A 27,680-nucleotide genomic window follows, 5' to 3' on the forward strand; every position below is an offset into this window, starting at 1 on the left:
TACTAAAGAGGTGGAGGGGAGGTGTCTTTTGCTTACTCAGGAGAGGGCTTTGGTGTGTGAGGGGTTTGTGTGGTGTGTGTGTGTGTGTGTGTGTGTATGTGTGTGTGTGTGTGTGTGTGTGTGGTGTGTGTGGTGTGTGTGTGTGTGTGTGTGTGTGTGGTGTGTGTGTGTGTGTGTGTGTGTGTGTGTGTGTGTGTGTGTTGGGAGATGAGACATCCAAGTTACTCTCTCAACCCTGTACCTCCTATTCCAGATTCCTTTTATTCTCAGTCCCCATCACCTTGACATTTAGAATAGTGGTCCTCATCCAAGGTGTCCACAGTAGAACTGGAGCCTGTCTTCTTGGGCATCCCCTTGTCTTGTTCCTTACATGAATATTTTTCTTTGTGATGGCCATATATCTGTATGGGTGAAGAATGGTCAGTGTCTATCTCGTTGAAGAGTCAGAAAGAATACAGAAGACATCACGTAGACTTAGATTTGCAGAGAAAAGGGAACCGGTTTTGAATCTAGACATTGAAGGCTGCTGCAGGGTACTTTAAGCTTGTCCCGTCTCACATCTTTATTGTCTGTTCACACATGTCTGTTTTCCATTTTTGACCAACCCTGCTTCAGTTCTACCATTTTCCCCCAAAACAGGCACATCTTGATCCATAGTAGCTTTATCAAGGAAGTTAACTTATTCTTGGAAGTGAAGGTACTAAGGACTGTGCAGAAATCATACATCCATATCACGTAGGCATTTCATGTGTCACCCTGTGTTTCTCATGTCTCTATATTTTCCTAGTACCTCTGCATTTGACTTCCCACCTCAGGATCCCAAATTAGACACAGAGAGGCTGTACTAACCTAGCCAGCAATGGACTCTGTTTTTACGGGGCCAGATGGTGGCCGCTTTCATTTTGCCTTGGTATGCTTGTCTGCCTGGAGACACTCAGCTTCCTTACTGAAGTTGTACAAAGTCCATCCAGCTCACATTCCAGAGCTTGTAGACACAAACAGGAACTGGGCTCAGAAAGGCAAGTTCATCTACTTCCCAAAGTATCCCAACTGGGTTCTACCAACAAGTGAAGGGGAGCAGACCCGCCCCCATGTTAGCATTTGTGCTGTGAAGGATGTAAGAGTGTTAATCATTTCATGCTGGCCCCACACACCCTACACCAATTCATCCTCTGGGACCAGGGTCAGTCCAGGCCATGTGGCTCATTCTGGGAGAGCCTGGGTAGAAGAGATCTTATTTCACAATATGAGCAGCAGTTTGATGTTTCGTTCCTGAGCAGGCACATACTAATTATCCTGCTCATGAGGTTAGTGACCAAGGAAAGCAGCATTTCTCTTCAAACTCTGCCCATGACCCAGAGATAAAAAATACTTCCAGCTGGGCATGGTAGTGCACACTTTTAGTCCCAGCACTCAGGAGGCAGAGGCTTTGTGAGTTTGAAGCCAGCCTGATCTACATAGAAAGTTCCAGGCCAATCAGGGATACATAGTATGGTCTTATCTCAAAAACAAACAAACCAGAAAATATTTCCATTGAAGATCAACTATTGGGGCTGCCTAAGCACTCTGAGTTGTGGACTGGCAGAAATGAGGAAACAGTGTGCTCTCTTCCAACACCCAGGCTGAGAAAACACTGTAAGAGCCAGATGTATTCTACTGGTCCAGCAGTAACCACCACACTATGGGAGGTTTAGAGGGGAGCGAGAAATCAAAACCCAAATGTACAAGTGATGGAATGTCTGCAAAGTGTAGAGAGTCCTCTAGTGTGTGCAGGGCTAAGGGTGGGAATGGGCGACAGAACCATCTTGACAAAATGGTGATGACTGGTGAATCCTGGGAGCTCATTACGCCATCCTAGTTTTTTTTTTTTATAAGTCTGTATTTTTCCCTCACAAGCATTAGACAAAGAAAACATTACATTTCTGCTTGCTTTCAAAGTAGGTTGGGATCTGGATAAATCCTGCACCCAAACTCACTTGCCATTTTTTTCCTACACGAAGCATCAGTTCTTTTAACCAAGTGTCCTGTCACCAGAAAGGGCTCTAACTAGCCAGATGGTGGTGGTGCACACCTTTAATTCCAGCACTTGGTTGGCAGAGGCAGGCAGATCTCTGTGAGTTCAAGGCCAGCCTAGTCTACAGAATGAGGTCCAGGACAGCCGGGGCTACACAGAGAAACCCCAATCTTACAAAAAAAAAAAAAAAAAAAATGCTCTAACTGCTCCTTTGCTCAAGTGGTCAGCCTGCCTTCCCCAGAAACGTGGCACTAGGGTGAGAATGAGCTGGCTTTGACATTTATATCCTGCTCTTCAACACACCTCTCTCCCCACTGGGACCTACCCTTAGCAACTGCTCAGAGAACGGATCCTCATGACCCTGTGCTGACACCATCCACACAGCCCACCTCCAGGTTCCCAGCCGGACTCTGTCAGCAACACCCTTCTGAAGTCTGAGCTCTTTCCCTCAAGACTCTTTCCATTCTGTCCCATTCTGCATGCTTGTAGTTAAGAGGCGCACTTACTTACGCTAATAGTGAGTTGTCAATCTCCCAAAGCCATTTCACCTTTCCTGTTTTGTCCCATCCCCATTTCTCTTCTCTTAGTTGTCCATAGACCACTGATCCCCAAGCCCTGGATGGTAATTGCCTCTGGACACAACTCTGCACTTTCCTAAGTATCTTACGTTTCATAGGAATCTTAAGTTGTTTTATAATTAGTGTGTGTGTGTGTGTGTGTGTGTGTGTGTGTGTGTGTGTGAGAGAGAGAGAGAGAGAGAGAGAGAGAGAGAGAGAGAGAGAGAGAGAGAGAGAGAGAGAGAGAACAACCTGTAGCAGTGGGTTTTTTCTTTCCACCACGTGGGTCCCAGGAATTGAACTTAGTTTGTCAGGCTCAGAGGCAAGCACCTTTTACTTACTGAATCATTTTGCTGGCCTTTTCACAATTATGACAACACTCCCCCAACAAAGACCCCAGAAACTCACACAAGCTAGGTAAATGTTCCACAAGAATTCTACCTCTAAGCCCTTAAAAATTGGACACCATTTCTGTGCCCATTTTAATACTGGTCATTGATCATTGATAAATCACTCGTTTTCCTTGTTTGTCCCAATGCCTTTCTTCTGGCTTTTGTGGAAGTGTGTGTGTGTGTGTGTGTGTGTGTGTGTGTGTGTGTGTGTGTGTGTATGCATTCTACAGGGCATTCCCTGAGTGAAGAAACCCCATGCTGTCTGCACCTGGGTGAGGGTAGAGGAGATCTTCATAGCATTTACAGTTCCTACAAGAACCACTCTGGTTACGTAAGCATGTAAGCATGCATTCTTCATGTTAGTGTGGCTCTGCTGGTTTCCCACAGGGTTCGAATATTCTGCCAGTTGAAAGTGCTATTTGAAAGTGCACGAAATTCTTCAGTAAATACACTAAGCTTAGATCTTTAAAAGGCTTTCATATTTTGAACCTATTTACCATTTAATTTTCAAATTAAACACCATTCCCCCTTCTCATCTAACTCCCAATTCCCACCAATCCTTGGCCCCGCTGACACCTGTCTACTGTTTCCCTCCCGCCCAGACTTTACCTGTGTTGGGTGGGCATTGTGCCTGGGACCCATGTCCTTTCGGGGCCGGTGCTGAAGGCCCCCATTCTCTGAGGGCAGTCCATAGCTGGTACAATGTTCAAAGGGCATGTACTGGTACTGGGGAGCACTGCCCCACCAGCTTTGCTCACCCCCATGCTGCTGGGAGTGGGAGTGGGACCGCTCCATGTGTCCTCCCCCAACCCCCAGCCAGGCCTTGGCCTGCTTGCTCCCACTCTCCCCCCAGTAGCTCCTTAAGCCTCTGCTTTTGCCTGTCCCCAAGGCGTCTGGGGCACCATGCCCACCTCCAGCTATTTATAGCTATCACTCCATCACATGACACGCCCCCCCTCACAGGGCCACATCTGATCCTCCTGGGGTCGAAGCAGGTGTGAGTGCAGTGTGGGGGGTGGGGTTAGGATGAAAACCTACGGGACTGTCCAACAGGGGATTCCCTCTGTGAGCCAGCAGTATTGTCCCTTCCCGAGGAGGCTCACAGCTCCAGGTCACTAGTCCCTCTATAAATACCATTAGGACTGCGATGAAAAATTTCCTAGTGCAAGTTCTAGGCTGTGTGTAGAACTGAGTGTTGAACTTCCTTGAATACCTCATGGGAGATGAGGGGAGAGGGAGAGTCGAATGAAGCCACTCAGAATCCTGATAACATTAGACAGGCAACTCACCTGGAAGAGGAGCTGACGCCTCTCTGCCATCTCTCCCTGTCGGACTGTCTTCAGCTCGGTATCTCTTAAGGGTTCAGTCTTCATCTGGACCCTGAACTCTTCTGTGGCCAGCTCTCCACATACATCCTATTCCCAGCTTTCTGCCCTTGAGTCTGCCAGAGGCTGCTAAAAACACTTGAGTGCCTCCCCCTTGATCCCACCCTTATCACGCACTGGGTGTGGAATGTTGTGGGAAGCAGGGGTAATAGCCTTGGGTTCTGCAGAGTCTCTCAGTTCCCAGACATACGTGTTAGCCCCATCCGAAGCTCAGATCAAGAGGGAGGGACTGAGCTTCCATCTGGAATGTGATGCCCATGACAGCTCTACCGCAGCAGGTTAGATAACAGGTAAGAAGAGGAAGTAGGCAAGAGTCATAGGGAAGGTGGGAGTGGGAACCCAGCAAACAAAAGAAGATGGAGTGGTAACCTCTTTCCTAGTCAATAAATTAAATTTGATGAAGGACAAAGTACTCCATAAGGCATTGCGTTTTTCCCATCAATTTTTCTAAGACATTCTTTCCCAATGAACTCATTATAGAAGAAACTAAGGCAAACTGAACTTCAGGATCCACCATCAAGAGTGGTCAGGGACTGAAGGGTATGGACACCGAATCTCTGGTCTGCAGTATGATTCTGACCTAAGCCAAATGGAATTGCTCAAAGTGGGAAGCTAGACACCGTTAAAAGTACTGTTTCTTTTGCAATTAAAACAATTATTTTTTACTGTCATTATTTTTAATTTTGTAATTGTGTGAATGTACCAGGTGTCAGATCCCCCCTGCAGGTGGAGTTACAGCAACTGTGAGGGGCCCAACATGGTGCTGGTGGATCCTCTACAAGGACAGTAAGTTCTTTTAACCATTGAGCCATCTCTCTGGCCTTTAAAAAAAATCAGTGTGTGTGTGTGTGTGTGTGTGTGTGTGTGTGTATGTGTGTGTGTCAGAGGACAACTTTTGGGAATTGACTCTCTCCTCCCATGTGGATTCCTGGGCTTGAACTCAGGTCAACAGGCTGCAAGTGCCCTTACAAGAGTAGTCTTGCTGGCTAAACAATACCTTTTCTAGATGTTGAATAACATTTATCAAAGAGAAGTATACATGAAAACCAGTGAGACATCACATCACACCTGTTAGGGTGGCTGACACCAAGGACAAGTGTGGCCAGCACTGGTGAGGACGCAGAGAAAAGGGAACTACTGGGTACGAATAGTGGGAGAAACTGTCGTGGTCCTTATGGTACACAGTAAGTTAGAAACAGAGCTCCTGTCTGACTCAGACCCTACTTATGTTTATAGAGAGAGGAAAACAAAGCACCATCTCTCAGATATCTGTTCTTTTGTTCACTGTGGCATATTCATAACAGACAAGATACAAAAACCACCTCCAAGTCTGTCAACAGGTGAATGCATAAAGGACGTGTACACACGACTCAGCGGCAAAAAAGACACTTCCTTTTAGACAAGGCTAAGATGTCAGACATATTTAAATACTGTGCTGGCCGTTTATATGCAGAATCATAACACATACAGGGTTGAAGGCCATGGGCTGAGATGGAGTGGGCTTTGGGAGTCTTGGGAAGATGCCGGTCATGGGCACACTTCAGCTATTCTGCTCTGAGTTTTAGAGAGCTGATAAACATGGTGGCTACAGTTAGCAATTGCTGTACCGTGTACCTGAAATCTGCTAAGGGTAGGCTTCAAGTGTGCATTCATATACATATAGGTAATGTGAGGTGATGGTTAAGAACCTGGACCCTGGGGATCATTTCACAATGCATATATGCTAGTTCATCAGGTTGTGTGCCTTCACTATGTATACCATTTCTAATAGTCAAGCTGAAAATAATAAAAACACCATTTCTAGAATCAATCCTGAGATTGCAAGGCTTACAATCCACCCACCAAGATTACAAAGACTGTATATTTCTTGGAGGCCTTCAGAGACTGTCTTTACACCTGTGTGGAGCCTGGCTCTCTGGAGGTGACCACTTTCTGCAGGAAACTTTCACAAACAAGTGTCAGATGTGATCGCTGCTTCCAAAGTATCCCCGAGCACATTAGTGCCCTAAAGCAGAGCAGTGTGGTCATGGACTGTGATCCAAAATCAGAGATGAGCAGGGACTGCAAGGAGCCCACACCTTGCCACGCTGAGTGGGGAGGCAATCAGTCCACAGGAAAAGTGCCAACTGCAATTGTAAGAACCAGACTCTCAAAGCAGAAGCATCCACGTATATAGGCTACTAGTGTTGGACTGCAAGGATTTGAGTTAAATAGCTTGTGTTTATTTAAATTAAGAGTAGTTTAAATCCCACGAACTTATCATTTTACAGGAGAACTAAATGTGAATTATGCCCACCCATTACTCCAAATTCTTATTGGGCTTGGTGCTTAGGCTCTGATGTGGAGGGTCCCAGTGGGCTGTGGGTAGTCCTGCAAAGGTCCTAAATTTGGAAACAAACTTATAAGCAAGCATGTATGTGTACTCTCCTAAAGTTTTAAACCATCTCCTATGGTCCATGATACTAAGATTTAAATTATACAAGAAGATGGGGATATAAGTAGCTGGGTATGAGATTTGTCTTTTTGCATCTCTACCCCCATCAAATTTTAAGAACTGATGGATTTTCTTCCCAAGCTATGCTCATTATCCAGCTCCAACCTCTGCTAGTTTGACCTCCCCACTGCCCAGGGCAATAAATATGACCATAACTCTGCAGTACTGGGGACTAAAGTGAGGCCAGGCTAGTCAAGCATCCTATCATCACTGAGTGATACTCTCACCCAAACACCACTGTTTCTATGCATGAGAACAGGCAGTTCATTACGGCCAAGTGAAGCGTGCCCAAGGGCAGATTAGACAAGGGGTCTGACAAAGGGCTCATACCCTGACCATCACTCTCTAAGGATGTTTTTATCCATCTCTTTTCCTGTGTGTATCCAGGCAGCATGGAAGCCATATCCACCTACTTCCTATAATTTCAGCAACCACTTCTCCAAGGCACTTGGTTTGCAGCAGTCCTCACTCCATAATACTCTCTATCTTTTTAAGAATCCTTAGTGTAACAGGCTTTGTTGACTCCCCATGGGAAGCCTTACCTTGTTGAAGGGAATGGGGGGTGGGTTGGGGAACAAGGCGGGGTGGGGGTGGGGGAGTAGGGAAGGGATGAGGACCTGTGGTTGGTATGTAAAATGAATTAAAAAAAAAAAAAAAAAAAAAAAAAGGAATCCTTGATCTTTTCCCATGCTCTGCAGATCAGGCCTTCTGGTGTCGTCATATCCGTTTTTCACCTGTCTTGTCGAACACAGTATTTTCCTGGCATCGTCCTTTTTAACCCTTACAGTGATTTAAGACATAAACCTTTTTTAAGGTAAGGACAAACAGAGACTGTTAGCTACCTAAGCCAGTGTCTCAGCATCATTAAAGGCAGCACTACCATAAAACCAGAGTTATGTGATTTTAGAGGACATGCCCTCAAACCTACCTACCTTTCTTTTTTGATAGCTCAGTCTCTGAGCCTTGTCTCTCCTGGGGAAAAACGGGAAGTGACTCCCTTATGGCACTCCAGGGAAGCAGGCTCCCAGGTTGGTGCCTGCAACACTCCACCAGCTCTAGCCCTGGGTCTTCCTCTTTAGACACTCCCCTCCCCTTCTTACAGCTTTGCTCTGGTGAACAGTTTCATTTCTTCCTGTTTTCCTTTCCTGTTTGAGAAAACAGGATGGGGAAGGGCAGCAGAGGGCGGCCCCCACCTCAGGGAGGGGGATAATTTTAGAAGAGAATCCCCTGGCAGAGGTAAGTGGGGGAAGGGAGGAGAGCTGTGAAATTCAACCTGACACCCTTATTCAAGGGCGGGTGGGAAGGACATGGACTCCAGCTCAGGCGGGCACTGCTCTGTAATTCTCCAATAGACCATACCTCCTGTCTTTGCTATCTTGAAAATGGGTACCTATGTCTACTTAACTTCTAGAATGTTGTATCCTCCCTCACTTGAGCTACCTGTTCTTTTTCTATGCTCCTTTGCCCCTGTTCTCCCACCTGCACTCCCTTCGCTGGCGACATGCTTTGACTCAGCTGGTTGACGGACACCCCGTCATCCCTCAGCAGCTTTCCACAGCTCTTTACACTCCAATGCTCCAATAGAATGTCCTGCTTCTCACAAGCCTCCCTAGCCACAACTCAACCATCTGTCTCTCCATGCATGCACCCCAACTTAGAGTCCATTGCTTACATCTTCTTATGGCCCACCTAGAATCTGCTACCTTTTTGTCTATTTTGAAAAACCTTCAATCTAATTTGGGCCAAATGAAAAATGGAATTCCAGTATCCTCCCCACTTCTACCTCCCCTTTTCAGCTCTACCTGCTTTTTCAGCCTCCATCCCATAATCTAATAAGCTGTAACCAGTACTAACTACTTGTTCCTCTAGCTCATTTGAACATGAGAACTCCCAGGGTTAGGCCAGTGAAGATAGGCCCACATCTGGCCATACTGAAAGATAGTGATAGCAAACTCCAGGGGTTTTTAGATCTAGGCATGCCTTGTGAGAAGGAGAAATGATGCAGTGTAAGGGGTAAGGAAATGAAATACACAAGCTTTAGATGATTGAGCAGCTACAAAAATAGACACCAGGCATACATCAGTAATAAGTATCAACATTTATTTGGCACCTGCTGGCAATACAAAATCTTGGCAGTGGGAAGTGTGAAGATTCTACCACACAAATATATGCATCCTATACTGACCCAAAGGCAGAATTTGGCAGCAAGTCTTCAAACCACCTGGTTCATACAACAAATATTAATTGAGCACCTCAACTACCATAGGCCTCAAATATGCTGGGCACCATGGAGATGTGAAGGAAGTTGTCTCACACGTGATATGTCTTCAAACGGTTTAAAAACAAACAATAAATCAGTTGATAAAAATAAAACACCTGAAAAAAACCAGAAGAGTACAAATACTAATTAAACTGCATACTATAATAGCAATTTAGAAATTGTTAAAGGCAGGATTTAACTAGAGTTAGCTACTTGCCTCTTTCCTTTATTCAAGAAACATTCATTGAAGACCTAGTTAAGTTCCAGGTACTGAGTATACAGTAAGTAAGAAACATGGTTTCTGCTCTCTGGGAGCTTTCAGCTTAGTAGCGAAGGTATCAACAAGCAAAACATGCAAATGTGCCTTTACAAACCACAGTAAGCACAATGAAGGGCTACCAGGATGCAGTCAGAAGAGGTACAGAAGACTGCTCGTGGACAGCACGGACCAGAGGCCTCCACTAGACTCCAGAATCAGACACGATCCTAAAGAAGTGCTCAAAACACCTGCGGCAGTGAAGGAGGAACTGAGAGGGGCCGGAGCACAGTGAGAAATCACCATTTACTGAGATCCAAAGGGAAGGTGAGAGCCAGATCTCATAAAGTGGGGTAAGGATTTGAATTTTAGATGAGGTGTAACAGGAAGCTAGTGTTCTAAGCAGGGCAGTGACATCATCAGATATTTTAAAAACTGAAACTACTGTTATGTGGAGAATAAACTGGGAGAGAAGTAAAAATGGAAATGCAAAAGGTTTTAAAGAATAACAAAGTTTCATAGAAGCAGAGACAAGTGCTTCTAGGTTAGTGGACTATCACGTATGCTACTATCCTCACTAACACACAGACTGAGAAGGGGGTAATGCCTCATAACACTGAAAGAACTGCATGCTCAAGCAGATGGCAGGAACAAGATACAGCACACCTTCAGTGGCCAGAAGATCCTGCAAAGGAGGACTTCACAGACTTGGCAGAAACAGTGAATGGGAGGAAAATGAAGAGGGGAATCAGTGCAAAGCAAGAAATTTCCTGGAGGCTGGCTATGAAGTTGTTTAACTGCACATCAGAAATCGCAGTAAGGAAGGAGACATCCTGGTGACAGGTGACAGTGTGAGACACAGCACATCTACCTATCACCACGTGCTTATACTGAAATGCCTACAAGGTTCATTTCAGTGACAATTCAAAGAAAGCATGACCAGGGAACTGTCTACAACTTCCAGTGTCACAGCATGCAGACCCGAGGCTCTGGCCAAAGGGTGGGTGCACAGAGCACAAAGGAGCCCAGGGTAAAGCTGAGGAGATGGTCCTTCACTTCAGGCCTACACTCAAAAGTATGCACAGGATCTTCTGCTCACAGTAGCAGGGTCTAAGTCTCTCTGCCTCATCAAGATAGATGAACATACCCACATTAAATTGGGACATCTTCCAAATCTTCACTGTGGGACAAATGAGGTTGTAGATATGAAAAAAAGATAGGAGATGATCTCTGAGATACCTTAAATGATGTAAAAAAAAAAAAAAAAAAAAGCAATGACCAAAGTATCCCTAAGAGCCTTGGGAACAGAAATATCAAACATTGAGAAATCCACATGCTCTCTCCCCACAACAATACTGTGTTCATAATGTCATTTTCCAGACTCTTTGGCTGTAGCCAAAATGTTTCTGGCAACAAATCCATTCAGAGCTGGCTCTACAGGGGGAGAGCACCACACTGGAAGAGCTGTCCTAAGTCTCATACCCAAAGATGGAGCTGGCCGACCGGAAACAAGCCTGGTAGAGTCTCTTATCCCTGAGGGGGTAGACAGAACAAAAACCATCCTGAAGAGGAGGCTCCATTGTGCCTCCAGCGGTCCAGTGGCCTCCAACAACATGAACAGCAGGTGGCATCACGTGGGTGGGTGGCCTGGGAACAGGTAGAGCTGCCGACACAGAGTACTACAGTACTCAGACATCTCTTTGCATCGGTGGAATTCTGTGCCAGGGGCGTAGCCTTCACGCTCCTTGATAAGGGCATTCACCTGGGAAGGCAGAACCAATGGTCCGAAGTCTGAGATCACTTTGTACTCCCACGATGCAGACCAACCAGAAGTGTAGACTAATAAAGTGTGCAAGGCAGGAAGAAAGGAGAACACTGGAGACATAAAGGTTTGTAGCACCAGATGGCACTGACTTACCTTAACCAGCATGTCAGCCACGTGCATGTCACAAGCTCTTTCCGAGAAAACCCGAGTGAGGGCTTCAATGTACCAGGAACCCCGTTTGGTGTTCCGCATGGCAGCAGTGCCTACAACCGGGGTGTGAAGGTCAAGGGCAATCCTCATAAAGACAGACTTCTATGGCCTCTTCTACCTTCCCGAGTCAGGTATGGAAACAAAACAAACCCAAGTCTAGGACAGTATAATCTTCTACACTCATATTGTGTCTCAAAATACCTTTCAGGCAAGCATAGCCACATATCATGTCCGAGCGAGTAGGTAGTCTCATCTTCATTGATTCCTCTTTGCCAGCATCACTCTCCTCACATCCAGGGGATTGTGGGTGGTTCTTTCCATCTTGCTGGTCGACCCCTCGATCTGTCTCCTCTATAAAAAGACCAACAGAAGAGACAAAGCTGTTATTTTCTCCCGTCTTTTACAGATCTGTCATGGGTATACCCAAGTCCCCTCTAATCTCGACTGCAGAACCATTTTCAGCGGATGCTCCAACCTATGGCTAATGAACTAAAAAAATAAATAAATAAATAAAAAATGAAAAAGTCATTACTTTCTAGACACGCATCCACTGCTCAAGGCGTAACTTCTAAAGGCCAGGCACATGCACCTATATAGTTCTGAACATATCTCATTCTGCCTAAGGATAAAAGTGCCAAATAAAGTACTCCTTGCAAATGGAATCAGAAATCATCACATTAACTTGTTCAGTTAGTAATGTATAGAAATAACAACTTCTTTTTGCTGTATTAGACAATAAAATAGTGATATTCAGTCTTATAAGAAAAAACAAATCTGCTTCCTATTCATATTCTACATTAAAATTACAACCTCAAATTATGTTCCCAGTTTAAAAAAAAAAAACCTCTGAGACTAAGTGTGATCAGAGGTTTTCACACTTCTAAAACTTTTTTATAATAGACTACTGGTTTATGAAGTTTGTAGGACAAATTATAGCAGGTGGCTAAGATTAGAGAAGTTCAAAAAGGGAGAACTTAAAATTAGAACAAAACTGAGTATTTTCTCCTACAAAATGAACTAACAACAGGCTGCTGTTTATTTTAGGGTTAGGCAGTAATCACGGCTGTAGAATGAGAATAGTGTGAAGGTGCACATGTCAGCACACCATACGTAAGAGCGTGGCTTTCCACAGGATGTCCTGTGTAAGATTCTCAAGAGCATAACGAACTGATGTTCCAAGAACTTTTGGGAAAAGCTCATTAACTCAAAAAAAGTTTTTTTTGTTTTTTTTTTCAATTAAGCATCGTACATGTATGTACCAGGCACTGTCTTCTACCATGATCTAAGATCTAGGGACATACTGAGTTAAAAACAAAGGAGAACAAAACAAAAAGCCAAACCAAAACACCATGCTCTCATCAAGCTCACACTCTAGTTCGGGAGTCACTGTATCACAGGAGGATTGGCAAGTTCAAATCGTCAAAGAAGCATTGGCTTCGGGTCACACTTTAATGGACTGGACTTTAGATATGGACTGGACAGGCATAACAAAAGATTCAAATGACTCCAGAAAAGAAGCTTTCTTCATCCAGCCCTAGCACTACATATAATTCTGAGGTGGGAAGAAAATGACCACTAACATTTTCTTTTTGTTACTGCCTCTTAAGCGATCTGGCCAGGCTATGCATATCCTTTAAGGGATGGAGAGCTTGCATCTTGCCTTCGAGTTTCAGGCCTATTATTCAGTAAACATTATCATCTTTTCTTCACAATTGCTTTCTATACTATTTCAATTTTTAGACATACATCTCATAACTTTTAAGTGCTACTGTGTGTAAAGCAGTGCTCTGGCTTTTCTATAGATGAAAAGGCTTGCCTTTACATGCTCTTTTCTTAGTGCAGTTCCTTCATGGTAACTTTCCTGAAAAATGCACCACACTATTTCACAGTTAAACTCCCCAAAGTAGTATCTGTTAAAGCTCAAAATCTCAACTGTGACTAAAGGTTTGCAATTAGTTTGAGCAACTGCCTGTGATTGGCCACAGCTCACTACATCGCTTACAGAGATGCTGAGCTTTTTAGATCTGAGTACTGTGGCTATGTTACATAATGTGGGACATGGTAGCACACTGTATAACTAGAGGATGAATCTTATAATCTTGGGCTTGTCATGCCACACCATCCCTTTTTCTGGGACTTTCTCCACACCTGTGTAAAAGCATGTATCCATGGTCCAGGTTAAGCCTTTCCCTATCCATAAATATCTCTTCAAACCAACCTCAGATAAAATGATCTGCTATGAGTGCATGGGAGTAAGCCCAAAGCTGCTATTGTACAAACTTGACCCTTGCATGAGAACTAGCCGCAAGCTGTCCTTCACATATACTTGATTTCCTGAGTAGTCCATATACTACTTAAGACACACTTAGATATTTTCTTCTGCTTCTGTGATATCACTTATAGCCCTAGTCACACTGCAGGACCTTAAAATATACCCCGAGGGAAACATAAGGCATCTGCATGTTTGGATATGGTGAACTTTAACCCAAACTATAAGGCATTTGAGGATGGTAATCACGTTCTAACAGCCATGGCTAGCTTTCTCTCCAGATTTACCATGAGCCAGGTACAAGCCAAGTAAGCATGTAGGTGCAAATTCACTTATCATCACAACAGCTTAAAGAAATTGTATATAATAACTCCCCACAGTTTAAGAAGGAAATGGAAGTGGAGAGATGTGAAGGAACTTCTCTAACTTCACATGGTTATTAAGCAGAGTCACAATCTGATTCCGAATTTAGACTCTTAATTACTACTGCTTTCTTCTAGATGAGAAGGAGGCCTGTGTTGTCTTCTGAGCCATGTTCCACAGGCCTGGCTCTTAAAGGGGTAGGAGAGACTGCATGCAAGAAAGAGGAGGATAGAAGCAGCTCAGGAGAGTCCGAGGCAGATATGGGTGCTGTACTGTTCTCCTGCATGCTCTGAGAATGGTAAAGAAAGGAGGCAAGTGCATGGCATCGTGAACATGGCACAGACAGAAAATGGAAAAGGATAAGAGAGGAAGATTTGGAAGAGACAAGCAGAAATCCTGAACTGGAATGAGAAACAAAACCAAGTACATTGCAGTTAATAAGCAGAGAAGAGGCCGGGTTCTTAGGAGAAAGGCAGATACTGGCAGGAGATTCCTGAGAACAAGATATGGAGGTGTTCAGGGCTGGCAGACTGAGAGCCGTGGGCTGCCCAAGTCCTAGCACACCCCATGCATTGGGAGACACTTACAGAGCAAGAGAGGCGGTGGCAGCAGTGAACAGAAGGAGGTGCCCAAGGGATCCAATAGCACCTGAGAGGAGCAAACAGCAGAGTGAGAGCTGGTGGAGGCTGCCCAGGAGCCACCACCCAGATGCTGGTTTGCCAGGGCACTCACCTCCACGGCATGCTTGGATGAAGAACATTTTCGGCTTGTTCTGTAGGCTTGGACAGTTAGCATTGTCAAAAAGTCGAAAAACCTCTTGGAGCTACCAGAAACAAATGAAGGAGAAGGGAAGTTAGGTAGCCAGTGAGACCCCTTAAGTCCAATATATACAAACGCAGCCATCATCTGAAAGGTGGGGTGACGGCCGATCTTGTCAACTGGACTAGATTTACAACCCCTTGGGAGACACACCTTAGTGTGCCCATGATGGCACTGAATTTCCAGAAAGAACTAATTGAGGAGGAAAGACCAGGAACTCAGACTGAAAGAAGGGTCTGGGGCAAACAAAGCCAAATATGCCGGCATCTCTTCTTCTCTGCTGCGTGATCTACCCAAATGCAGGTATGCAGCCTTGTGCTGCTGTCTCCCAGGAAGAGTTGGCTTCCTTGCCATGGTGGATTATTGTAGTGGCCCACAAAGGTTTCCTAGTGAGATCTGAGCTTGCTTTACCCAGCAGGGCTGCATTAGGGGATGGCCTGACCATGTACATGGTTACTAGGTGATTGGAAGGGTCTATACTTGGCTGTGCTAGGGGAAGGTCTTTTTGCTCCACCCCTTGGTATTCCTATAAATAGCCCTTTAGAAGAGACAGTAGGGGCTGGTGGGTTTTGATCCAGGTCCTCCCGAGGTTATCCTGTGTTTCTGTTTCTCTCCCCTCTATCCCTCTGCCTCATTTCTACCTAATGCTCTTATTCCTCTCTCCTCAAGAGTTACTTGTCATAAAAAAGTGGGAGCTGGTCTCCTATAGATTATACCCTCAAACAGGGAGCCCAAACAAACTGTTCCTCAAGTTGTTTCGTCTTAAGCATTTGGTCTCAGCTCAAGAAAACTAATAATGAAAACTGGTGCCAGAGACTGGGGTCAATACAGTAACAAATCTTCCCACATGGTTCACAGGCCTTTGGAGCTAATTTGTTGGAGGAACATCAAAGAGTCTGAAGCTGCAGGCTAGAAAGCCCTAAAATGGTGTAAGCAGGGCTTCATGGGCCATTTAAGTGGGAATTCAAGAGACCACAGTGCAAAGACAAATACAAACACAGGCTAGGCTCAGGAGACCACAAAACAAGGACTCTGATGAGATCACACTGTGCTCTGCTCTGGTGAGGAATATAGATGTAGTCTGTCCATATCTTGAAAACTTGAGGTTGAATTTAAAATAATGGACTAACTGGTTTAGCAAAATCTATTTTAGCATAACATTCAGGCTGTGCGACACGGTTATCACTCATTAAACTTACCCACATTTATAGTGAGTGAAGTATACAACATAAAGATATAAAAATGAAGTTTTATGAAGAAAGGCTCTTGAGTTTGGTTCAAGTTAATTTAAGGACAGGGTGGGAGTTCTTTATTTTATCACCAGAATTTCTCAGACTCCCATGTCATAGGTTCTCAAGGAGGATAGAACCCAGTGCTAGACATCATGGGAGAGAGTTCTATTAGAGCCACTGAAGCAAAATTTGAACTCTGCATTGGACAAGAGGAAAGGTGCGTTGGGGTAAGATCCCAACCAAGAGAGTTCCAAGGTTGAGGGTACAAATTCATACAAAGGAGAGTACCTGAAAAAATAATCCTTAGGCATTCCCTGCTGGATACAGGATACCCATGGAAGTACTTTCCAAGGTTCAGCTAGAAGAGCAGAGGCTGCTGAAGCTATGGCTCAGGAGGGCCAGCCTGCACCTCAAGCTGGCAGCAGAGTGAGGTGTAATCACAGATACTTGCACCAAGGTACCAGAAAAGCCACCATGGATAGGCAATGTGTAGCCTCAGCAGGGCTGGATACCTGTATGGAACTCCTGAGTGGATCTAAGTTAAAGTGAAGTTTAAGTTGTAATGGAGAGCCCACATAATAGGGGAACCAGAAACATGGGATCTTTGCTAAGGAAAGCTGTTGGCACCCAGTGATGCAGGCCCCAAAGAGCCCATATAAGCCATACACTAGAGCTGGAAGGACAAGTTTATCACATTAGTTGGAGCAAATGATGCAGTAAGGAACCACAGATGCTGAACATGGAGCTTCGTGGTGTTGTATTCACTCAGGAGGGTTTCATTCTTGTTTTCATCCACTTTCCTTATTATGACCCCATTCCTTTTCTTGTTGGAACAGAAATGGTTATTCTGTCACTGTATATTGAGTATTAATTGTTTGTTTGTAATTTTACCCCCAGTCCCACAATACTTTAAGCTCATCCTGTTGAACAGTGTTTAAACAGGTAAAACCTAGGAGATTCTTGCAGATACTTTTTTTTTTTTTTTCCAAGAGATGCCCATTAAGTCTTAAGAGAACTGGAAACAGGTTATAGTTAAAAAGTTGTGTGTTTGGGTGTCTTATTGTTGTAGAATATTATTTTAAGGTGTATTACTTTTGTTTATGTTGCATTTGTTTAACTCTGTGAAGCTGTGATACTGTGCCTGTCTAAAACACCTGACAGTCTAATAAAGAGCTGAATGGCTAATAGTAAAGCAGGAGACAGAATATATAGAGGGAGAAATCTGGGAAAAGGGAATTGAACAGGAGGAGCCAGAGAAGGAAGACACCAGGAGCCAGTCACCCAGCAAGTCATGGAGTAAGAGTAAGATTTACACAAGTAAGAGAATGGGAAAAGCCCAGAGGAAAAGGTAGATGGGCTAGCTTAAAGTTAAAGAAATCTGGCAAGAAAGAAGCCAAGTTAAGGCTGGGCATTTGTAATTAAGAATAAGCCTCCAAGTGGGATTTATTTGAGAGCTGGGTGGCTGGCCCCCTAAAAGAGTAAAAAACAGCCAACATCTTAGGACAGGACTTAAAATCATCAAGAACAGTTTCTTTTTTTCTTTTAAAAATTGATTATTTTTACTTATGTGTATGTGTGCCTGCATTAGTTCATTTACACCATGTGCTTGCAGATGCCCACAGAAGACAGAAGCTATTGGATAGTCTCCAACTGTAACGAGGGTGTTGAGCTGACTGATGTGGGTACTGGGAATGGGGTGTGGGTCCCCTAAAAGAGCAGTAAGTACCCCTAACTGCTGAGCTATCTTTCTAGCCCCTAGACCAGTTACTTAAACTATAGGTCACAACTTCATAAGAGGTCTAAATTTATCAAAAGGTTTCTGCATGAACAATAACCAACAATTCATTTAAACTCAAATGCATAATGAACCTGAGGTGTTTCTGTTAGTGCTTTGTTGGTGTTCTATTGCGTGACATCATTTCAGCCTTAGTTCTGAACATGTAACATAGACACTATGCACTGCATGTGCCAGCAAAGCTGCCTTAAACACCTAGCTCAGATTCCCATAGTGTCTTTACTGGACATACAAAGTTTTCTCTTTAGAGAAGCATAAAGGTCTAATTATAGAAAATGGACTTTCAGCCGCATGGTGGTGGTGCACACCTTTAATCCCAGCACTGAGAAGGCAGAGTCAGGTGGATTTCTGTGAGTTTGTGGTCAGCCTGGTCTATAGAGTGAGTTCCAGGAGAGCCAGGACTGTTTCACAGAAAACCCTGTCTCAAAAAACAAAAAAGAAAAAAAAAAAGAGAAATTTTTAAATATTTTTCTGCCGTTACTCTTCAGCACAGACATATAAGACTGGTAATCTTTGAACTGTACTGTTTGAATGTTTGGTTTTAAAAATTGCTGTTTGAATTGCTAGATTGAGTTTCATAAAAAATTTATTAAATGAATTTTGGCTTGGGATTGGGACAGCTTTTCTAATAATTTCTGAAATAGCACAAAACATATATCTGCCATTTTATGCTATGTATTCATGTGAAGCAGTATTCTTAGCATTGATGACTATAAAATAAAAAATGAATCAACTCTGAAAAGCACTTCTATGTCTGGGGGTATTCAATATTCAGCTGACATGGTATAACAAAGTGCCTTATGTCCCCACTGCCATGATGGACAGCACCCCTTCAAACCATGAGCCCAAATAAACCCTCCCTTAAGAAGCTTCTTGTCAGGTATTTGGTCACAGCAAGGGAGCAGCAGCTAATATGGATGGACGGACAGGAGGCAGAATGGCCTATTTTCAATGCTCAGCTTCCACAAAATTATACACACCTGAAGCAGTTTGCCATCCACGCCGTAGATGCCACCTTCCACGCCATGTGAGAGGAGTGCCACTATGCAGGAGTCTGTGACCCGGTGTGCAGACAACTGTGCAAAATTCTGAAGTTTCTCTTGCATTTCCTAGAAGACAGAGACACCTGCTAGTGTTGTTCACCACAGTTAGCATCAATGTAGACACTAACCTCTGGCATGTTTGAAAGAAACCCTACCTACAGAACATAAAAGTGTTTTTCTGTACATTCCTATGATCACTGATAAGGTACCAACTCTCTGAAGGGCTAAAGAAAACTATGCACTCACAAGAAAAATGCACATGACTTCAGTTATCAACCTCTGAATAAGGAGTCACAGCATCACTGAAATAGTAAGAACTGCTGCATTAAAGTGAATTACTAAAGAAGCTACATAGTGTGTGTGTGGATAGCTCCACAGGTAGGGGATTTGCCATTAAAGTCCGAGGCTTAGAGCTTGTATCCCAGAACATGAGTGATCCTGGGTGGGCATAGGGCTTGCCTGTAATTCTAACACCTTGAAGGCAGACATGGGGGAATTCCTAGAGGAATCTGGCTAGCTATTAGTCAGTCACACTGGAAAGCTCTGAGTTCAACTGAGAGACCTTGCTTCAACAAGTAAGCTAGAAAGTGACCAAAGAACCCTGAAATCAACCCTAGGACCTCTAAACACACACACACACACACACATGCGCACGCCTCAACACATGTCAACACAAACACATAAACGTTAAAAATTATGTCAGTTCATCTTATCAAGATCTGAAGCAAATACTATGAGGATGAATCTGCTCCTAAGCAGAGCAGTCACAGCACACAGCCTCCTACTTACCACCCCTCCACTCTCAATAAGCAGCTCACCTGTGCATGCTTTGGAGTTTCTAAAGGTGTGAGTTCCCAAAGCAGCGACTGCAGCAGCACCCAGAACTTGTACAAAACATGAAAGTCTGAGCTTCAGCAAACTGCTTTCATAAACTCTCCTACTAATTCTGGTATTTCAAAGTTTAAGAGCTGTTAATCAAAACCAGACATGGTGGTACCCACCATTAATCCTGGTACTGTGGATACTGGAGGCAAAGGCAAGAGGATCTCTGTGCCAGCCTGGTCTACAGAGTGAGTGAGTTCTAGAGCAGCCAGGGTTGTTACACATAAAAATTCTGTCTCCAAAACCAAAACCAAAACACAACAAAAACAAACAAAAGAGTTGCTAACTATCTGCTTGGAAATACTTAGGTTTTTTTGTTTTATTTCGCTTTTGTTTTTTAAAGACATGGCCTTTCTATGTAGCTCAGGCTAACCCAGAACTTACTATGCAGCCCGTACTGGGTTTGAACTCTCAATCCTCCTGCCTCAGTCTCCTAAGCTAGTGCAAGGATCACAAACACTCATTATCATACCTGGCCTGTTTGGATACTTCTGCTTGAATACACTGTAATAACTGGAGATGGTGAAATTGGTTTTGGTGAGAAAGCAGAGATTTTTCTGGGTAAGTAGAAGCAAGCCACAGCATAGTATTTGTTTATAAAATGTATAATTTCACAAGAATGAGTAACTACAAGTGCTCTATGGAGTCTAGTTAGAAGTTAATTTTGCTTGAAGAATGTAATAAAAACTATATATATAATATACATTATATATATTTGGCTATTCTAAACTTGCTGATTATGATATCAGTAAAAAGAAAGGAAGATAATAAAGCTAAGTATATATATACTTTGTAACCGAGTGTAAAATAAATCATTCAACAAATATAGATTAGTTATTTGGGTGGATTTTTTACAAGTGACATACCTTAAAAAACAATATGTAGACTTATTTTTTATAAGAGTATAGTACTTCTATAAATAGCAGGGGTTGTAGCTCTTGGGGATATTTTGGCTGGGGGCTGGAGATCATATGCGGAGTATATCATCTACAAATAAATGCAAAGCTATATAGATAGCTGCCATTTTCCAGGGATAACACACATCCTTATATTCTCCTAGCCTTCTGTAACCCAAATGCAAATTAAAAAAACAATAGCATATGGTGAGAGTAAAATTTACCACTTTAGAACACACCTTCACTTGCTAATGTGTTAAACTGTGATTCAAGAGTCAAGTAACCTCCTGAGGTAGACACACTACACATTTGACGACAGACACTGAATACATAACTGAGTGGTAAAAGCACTAGTTAGGGTTCTCTTCAGCACCAACAGCAGAAAGATTCTCTATAATTAATTATACTATTTTATATCTGAAGGGAATTATCACTAGGCAAAAAGGACTAATAATGATAAAAAAAGAGGGCCTTAGATTTCTTGGTCCTGTTTCTCTGCTTGGTAAATAATCATATGATAAAAAGGCAGTCTTCAGAGAGGCCCTACTGGAAGAGGGCATTCTGCACCTTCCAATGCAACAAAGTATGATATTCACAGCAACCACCTGGCTTATGACATGTTCATATCATTTGCACACTGCTCTCCTGCCTAACCTATCTCCCTTAGGAGCATCAGTAACATCCACCTGCTCTATCCACTTTTCTGACCTCATCTACTCAGGTGGTTTTTACTTTCACCTCTTGTAAGAATAGAAGCTCTAGCTCTGTTAGTGATACATGGGAACATACAGATGTTGAGAGCTCACTCCAATTATCCAAACTATCCTTGAATTGAGAACCACATTACATCTTTGTGTGTGCTAACAGTCCTCAAATTACAAGGTGCTCAAAATTTAGCTTCATTGCAACTCAAGTGACAGAAAAACTTGGGAATGAGAACTCAGAATCCCTTGAATCTGCCTTAGATACTGCCTGAATGGAAATGGCCTTTAAAAAGCACAGCTCATGGACTCATCATCTCCTGAATGTCTCAAAAACCAGCAGCATTCAGCTATATTAGGGACACAGTACTGAGTCCTTTATCATCTAAGAGCCATCGTCAAACTTACTATTTAGAAAACCATGACAAAATGGTTTCCTAGAAAATTATAAGGAATGGACAGACCATACCCTTAGAAAACAAGTAACAGCACAAATCTGTTTAGGTGACCGTCCACTTCCCTCAAAAGTAACTGAGGTGGACCAGTGACCTACTTCAGTCCCTTTGATGGTGGAAAACAGCTGTTCCAACCATGGCTTTTGTCCTTCCTGGTGCAGGGGATTGAATTCAGGGCTTTGCATATGCTAAGTATTTGCTCTAACCACAGCGCCACAACCTCAACTCCCAGCTATGGCTTTGAAGCAAGAATGGATCTATTAAATGGGCAATTACGGCCATGCTGGCAGGAGTACCATGTCAAGAACAGCACTGAAGTACCCACCAGTGAAACTGGCCACACCCAAGGCATAGCAAATACATAATTCTTCTCAAGGAGGGGGACAGCCAAGATGACCACAACAAATTCTCAATACAAAAACCAGGATCCTCTACTACCTCAAGGGGCCAAAGGGAATTGTTTTTTCTTTTCTTTTAAAGACAGGGTCTCACGTAGCCTGGATGCCACCCTTCAACTTACTATGTAAAGAAGGCTGGTCTTAAACTTGAACTGCTGATTCAACTTCCTCACCATGGCTTAGAATTTTAAATTATACCTCTGATAAGCCCAAAGACCAAGTTTAGGAACATATTATTATAGAACAAAAATAGTTTAGAGTAATGTACAAATAGATTCTTATTAATTTCAAAATAGAAATCCTCAGCGAAGTGACCAGTGTAGCTCAGAACAAAGTGAGTGAGGACCAGCCCACTTATAAGGAAATGCTCAGGTCATATGAGATCTGTCCAGAAGCAGCCTACCCTACAACAATCCAACACTGACTTCATCAGACGATCACTAAATAGTATTTGCATATATTTTTCAACTGCAAGAACCGAATCTGCCAAAAGTAATGATTTAAACAGTAACTGAGATCTTAAGTAATGGTATCAACTGTGAAGTAAATGCCTGTGTAGCCTGATTTATAAATATCCTTTCAGAGTTTGTCTGGAAGGATCTCAGTCTCATTACTTCCTGAGTGACTGGGAGTCAAGTTTCTGAACACACATATGTGGGAACCCAACCCTGGACTATGGAACTCCATGAAAGCACAGCTACCCTGAGACGGCAATGTTCAGACAGCATGACAGAGTGAGAAACATCCAGCAGGCACGAGAGGAACAGAAGAAGCACCTAGCTCCAAAGTGCAGCCCACCCCGATTTACATGTCAGCCTTCCCAGCCTCAGATACCTGTGCAGTCTGATCATGTAGAACATGGACGTTATAGCCCAAAAGCTTGAAGAGGGTGACTAGAGTATTGTGGTCCACATCCCCTCCAGAGCGAAATTCCAGGTCTTTCTCTCCAGTGAAGTGTACGTTACTCAACACCAGTGCCAGGCCACGAGGCTGAGACTGCAACCTGTAGGCCTAGAAGGAGGAGGGCAATTAGACCATGAGCTTCTTGATGACAGGCAATGCAGCTACCCCGTGAGATCAACCATTTCAAAACACAACCCCAACAACAACCCTCATCCCCAAAGCAGACAACTCTGCAAATCCAACTTCCGCTATTTTTCACCATACCAGGTACAAAGAAAAAAGGTGCCAATCAGCAATGACTTCCTGACAAGGCAGTAAGAAAACATGCGGACTAGGTTCAGCAGACCAGGAAAAGCCTCTGACTCCCCACCCCTCCTAGAAATTATGCAAACTCACCAGTTGGTAATGTGCCTGATAGAACTCAGGAGTGCATGGCTTCACCTGAAGGCAGGGAGGACCATCCCCATTATCTAAGGAGTGTTCCGTAGTACCTGTGGTAGGGAGAATGCCAAAAGCTAGTAGACATTTCAGCACTGCTCTTTACAATTCCCCTAATTCATCATTTTAGCTGCAGGCTGCCCTTTAAACTGAAGCTTGAATGAACACTGTTCTTTTTCCTCCAACACGTAAGCCTCATGCTGGCACAGACCCTGTTGGCTTCTGCTCATCCCTAGGCCCCCACATGTGGCTTCACACAGAAGATACTCAACTCGCTGAATGATGGAAAGGGCTTCTGAGACAAGCCTGGTTATAATCACCTCGGTATATATAGGGAGCCCTGAGTGTAGTGGCCTTTTCTTGTTTGGCTTTAAAGAAAAGACAAGTCATATCTCACACAGGAAATCATAGTTCCCACCTGAATAAGTTGCACAAAAAGCCAACTGTTCTGAAGAATATTACCTGTGATGGAGGGAAATGGGTTCAACTTATATCCCTCTAACCTGCCCTGTTAGCACGTCAAAAGTTCATAAAGAACTGTTCCTATCATGAAATACACCTCACCTTTAAGGGAAAATCAGACATCATTCAGAAAGCAGGTAAGTCAGTGTGGGAAGAGTCCTTTTGTCCCATTCATTCTCACCTGTGGATAGGCGGAGCTGCTTGTGAGGGGGGCAGGTCTCACACACCGAGAAAGGGAGACTTGTGTCATAGTCACAGCTCAACTGTAAGAAATCAAGATTCACCTTAGAGAGATGGTTCTGTCCAAATGAAATAAAATCCAGTTCCTCTCTCCCTGGGCCCCCTGCTCCATCCACTTCCTTTCTGGTCAACCTAACCCGTACCAGGATGATACATTTCTAGGGCTTCATACCGGCGGAAGTACGTGCTGAATATCAGAGAGGGTTGTGAGCAGTAAGTCTTCCAAGTGACTTTGCCTGGTCTCTCGCAGGGCCTCACAGAAAGCATCAAAAGCCTGGGGACCCCTCTTGGGCAGCAGGTTGAGGAGCTCCACATTCTGGCTGAAACTGCCCCCTTTGGCCTAAGGCACAAAAAATAAAACATCACATTACATTTACTTATCTTGTTATAAATGCTATTTTTCCACATGAGTTTTCTAAGCAGTGTTCTCATTCATCTTAGGAATTCCTTTTTGCAGAGTGAGTGTGCACAGGTGACGTTTTTTCTGTCACATTCTCAAGGCTGAGAAGGGCATTCCATTTCCTTCGCCAGGAAGCACATCCTCTTCAAAGGTTTTCTCCGCCCCACCCCTAAGACCAGTTTATCTTCTTGGCGCCTTTTTCACCTCGATACCTGGATGAGCTCCCTCATTTCCAAAGTGATGATGTCCTTTTCTAGGAGGTGTTCCAGCAGTTCACTCAGCAGCAGCTGTTTGGCCAGCACCACGCGGTTCTTTTTCAGAGTTTCCTGATGGTCAGGATGCATACCGCAGACTGCCAGGATCCTACAGAAAGAAGGCAGACAGAGGGATTGTCAGGTAAGCCTGGACACAGAAGAGGAGAAGAGAGGTGGGTAGGAACAAAATGGACTCAGGAGAAGATGAGGCATATTTTGTTAAATCTCTTTAAACCAAAATGTACTAAGGAGTAACATAGTGACCCTAAGGAAATTAGGTTTAATTCTCTAGAGAAAGTTTACATCAGACTATCTGAAATAAGGATCTGACTAGGAGAGGAAGCAGCTATGTTGGTCAAATTAATATAAAGAAGCACAGGTATATCCAAGAGAGGAAACATCCCTTGGATAGGCAAGCTCTAAACTTCAGAAAATACGGCATACTTTTTTCCTTAGGAAACTAACCTAAGTCAAAAATGATCTTAGGGCAGAAATAAAATAGAAAATGTAAAGCCAACAGCCATGTTTCTCTCTCTCACACACACACACACACACACACACACACACACACACGTTCTCTAGACTGCTTACATAAATTATATCAAAAATATTTTACAATTCCACGATAAATACTAAAAAAATGATCAAAATAATACAAGGTATAGGTAAGCAGAAATTGACAAAGCCACAGTAGATAGATACCAACGATGATCACGACATAACTTGTAATCACAAGGATAGGGCAAGCCATGGTTTGATTATTTTGGTGATTTAGGTTACCAGCAATAGCTGTATCTGACAGAGTCCCTAGTTTTGTTCTCAAGTTTGGAAAGAGACCTGCTTCTGCTCATGAATAGAAAAATTCCATTTCCAATATTTGTCCTTTATGTGCCCAATATATATAAATCCGGACCTCCAGATTGTTTAGTACAAGACAATGCTTAAGGTCTGATGGTAGCAGAGGTGATATTGTAACAGGTTCACTTTATACAACAAACATTTTAGATGCATCCTGATTTCAAAGGGGGTAAAATACAGGGGAGCAAATAAGCATTTTTCCATCAGTGAAATACCAAGCATTGGTCAAATGCCCTATCTTAAAGACTCCTTGAGCTAGAGGTCAACAGTTAGATGGGAAAACAGGGTCCTGTGAAATTGTGTTAGCAAGAGGTACACAGGCAGATCAAGTATTTAGAATGTATCCGCTATTTCTAAATTCACTGGAACCTGCTATAACTACATCTACATGAATTTAAAACTTCAGTTAAGAATCATCTTACAAGTAAAAACACAATGATGAGGCTAAATATAAAATCTGATGAAAATAAAATTAACACTGCAGCTACTGGCTGGGCATATCCTCAGGCACATAATCAATGGTACAGCAGAGTTCTTAGTTCATCAGGAACATCCATTTCTTCAAAGGTTGTCTTTTCTTAGCTTCCACACTACATTCTCTCCAGGGCCACACAGCTCAACACACTCTGGTTTCCTTTAGAGGGCATTTGACCTGTTCCCCATTACCCCCTTCCCTTGGATAGGACTAGGCCTGGAGCTGTGTGTAGACCAAGCAAGTCTAGAGGTTCTGACCCTCTTGTCTCAGCCACCAGGGTGCCAGGATTACAGCCCCGTAGCCTTTAAATGCTGACAAGGCACTAGGACTCCCCTGCAAAAAAAAGTCTCTTGCCTGGACAATTTCATCCACACGCACAACTTACTGACTCCAGTTCTGAACCCTCTTATGTCCCAGACCTGAATTTTGAGCCAAGCAGTCACCGGTTTTTATCTGAAGCACCACCCATTCCGCACACCTGCTACTTCCTTTATTTCAAACTACGAGAAGAGGCTTAAATATGAACTTTCCAAAAGTTCCAAAAATCACCTGGAATTTTAGGAACCCCGTGGAAAGGGGAATGAAGAGAAACGACGTCGAGAGGATTCTAATGTTTTGATTCTGTGTCCTCTGAAGGCTCCCGTTTCTAAGTTAATGTTACAGATTTGAACAGGAAACATTGCATTCTGTCCTCCCGAGCCATGTTTGCATCGAAACCGACTGGGGAGGAGGCGAAGACAAGGGAACCATCTAGCCCTCTCAAAGGATTCCAATCTCCTACGCCTGTGTGGAGTTCTCTGCCCAACATCTATTATATGGAAAGCAGCGCAGGTCACGTTACAGTCAATCCAAACCACAAGCGCCCCCAGGCCGAGCAGCGAAGTCTGCAGAAGGTCTCCTCGGCTTTGGAGGAGACTCGAGTTTACACCCTCCGGCGAGAACCAGAGGGTAAAGGACGGAGCATCTTTCCCAGAGCCGCCGCAGGCGAGATCTGGCGGGACTGACAAGACCCACTCTGGTACAGACTCCCCTGCGCCGGACAAAGGGAGGCTGCCGCAGCCTCTGCCCACGCGGGACCAGGCCGAGAGGCCGCGCCACTCGCCCCGCCGCCTCCCGCGCCCTGCCCTCCTCACCTGCTCCTCCGGTCCGCCGCCATCAGCCCTTTCCGGTGCAGCGTGGACTGCGACCTCCCGCTCGGCGCGTCCATTTCCAGCTTTTCCCCCGCGGGCTGCACACGTACCACCCACAACACAAACAAACCCCGGGCCCCGCCAGCCCCCGCCTCCCTCCCCCAGCCGCCCACCCTCGCCGCGCCTGCGCACCGCCCCGCCCCGGCGCCGGCAGGCCCCACCCCCGCCGGGGCACGCGCAAGCGTACACGGCTCGCGGGGGGCCCGCGCAATCCAATGAGCAGAGAGGAGGCTCAGGGAGGAACGGGAAAGGGCGGGGAAAAGAGCGGGGCTTC

General features: G+C 44.1%; 2 protein-coding genes across 5 annotated transcripts in view; both read right to left on the reverse strand.

Annotated features, from left to right (window-relative positions):
- Clcn1 (chloride voltage-gated channel 1) overlaps positions 1-3,841 on the reverse strand; it is a 32,462-nt gene extending 28,621 nt beyond the window's left edge. Inside the window, exons 1-2 of the mRNA XM_028876459.2 lie at positions 3,573-3,841; positions 281-401 (exon numbers count right to left, since the gene is read on the reverse strand). Coding sequence (XP_028732292.1) covers positions 281-401; positions 3,573-3,758 — 307 coding nt within the window. The 5' untranslated portion in view covers positions 3,759-3,841. The remainder of the gene's footprint in view (positions 1-280; positions 402-3,572) is intronic.
- A 5,080-nt stretch (positions 3,842-8,921) lies between these two features.
- On the reverse strand, positions 8,922-27,562 carry Casp2 (caspase 2). Of its 4 annotated transcripts, none has more exons than XR_003735290.2 (11): positions 27,350-27,491; positions 24,842-24,992; positions 24,402-24,569; positions 24,171-24,252; positions 23,486-23,580; positions 23,021-23,197; positions 18,792-18,920; positions 14,698-14,788; positions 11,535-11,684; positions 10,841-11,386; positions 8,922-10,597 (listed from the first exon to the last, which is right to left on the reverse strand). XR_003735290.2 is itself a non-coding variant. In XM_028876464.1 (11 exons), exons 1-11 carry the CDS (start codon positions 27,421-27,423, stop codon positions 10,989-10,991), a joined length of 1,359 nt encoding a protein of 452 aa, XP_028732297.1. In that variant the 5' UTR covers positions 27,424-27,562; the 3' UTR covers positions 8,922-10,988. The 4 variants fall into 4 exon arrangements, 3 of the variants coding, with proteins under 3 accessions (XP_028732297.1, XP_028732296.1, XP_028732298.1); XM_028876464.1 differs by having other exon boundaries at positions 8,922-11,120; positions 11,277-11,386; positions 27,350-27,562; XM_028876463.2 differs by having other exon boundaries at positions 8,922-11,386.
- Between the last annotated feature and the right edge of the window lie 118 nt (positions 27,563-27,680).

The sequence above is a fragment of the Peromyscus leucopus genome, chromosome 3 (genome assembly GCF_004664715.2).
Source record: "Peromyscus leucopus breed LL Stock chromosome 3, UCI_PerLeu_2.1, whole genome shotgun sequence".
Lineage (NCBI taxonomy): Eukaryota > Metazoa > Chordata > Mammalia > Rodentia > Cricetidae > Peromyscus > Peromyscus leucopus.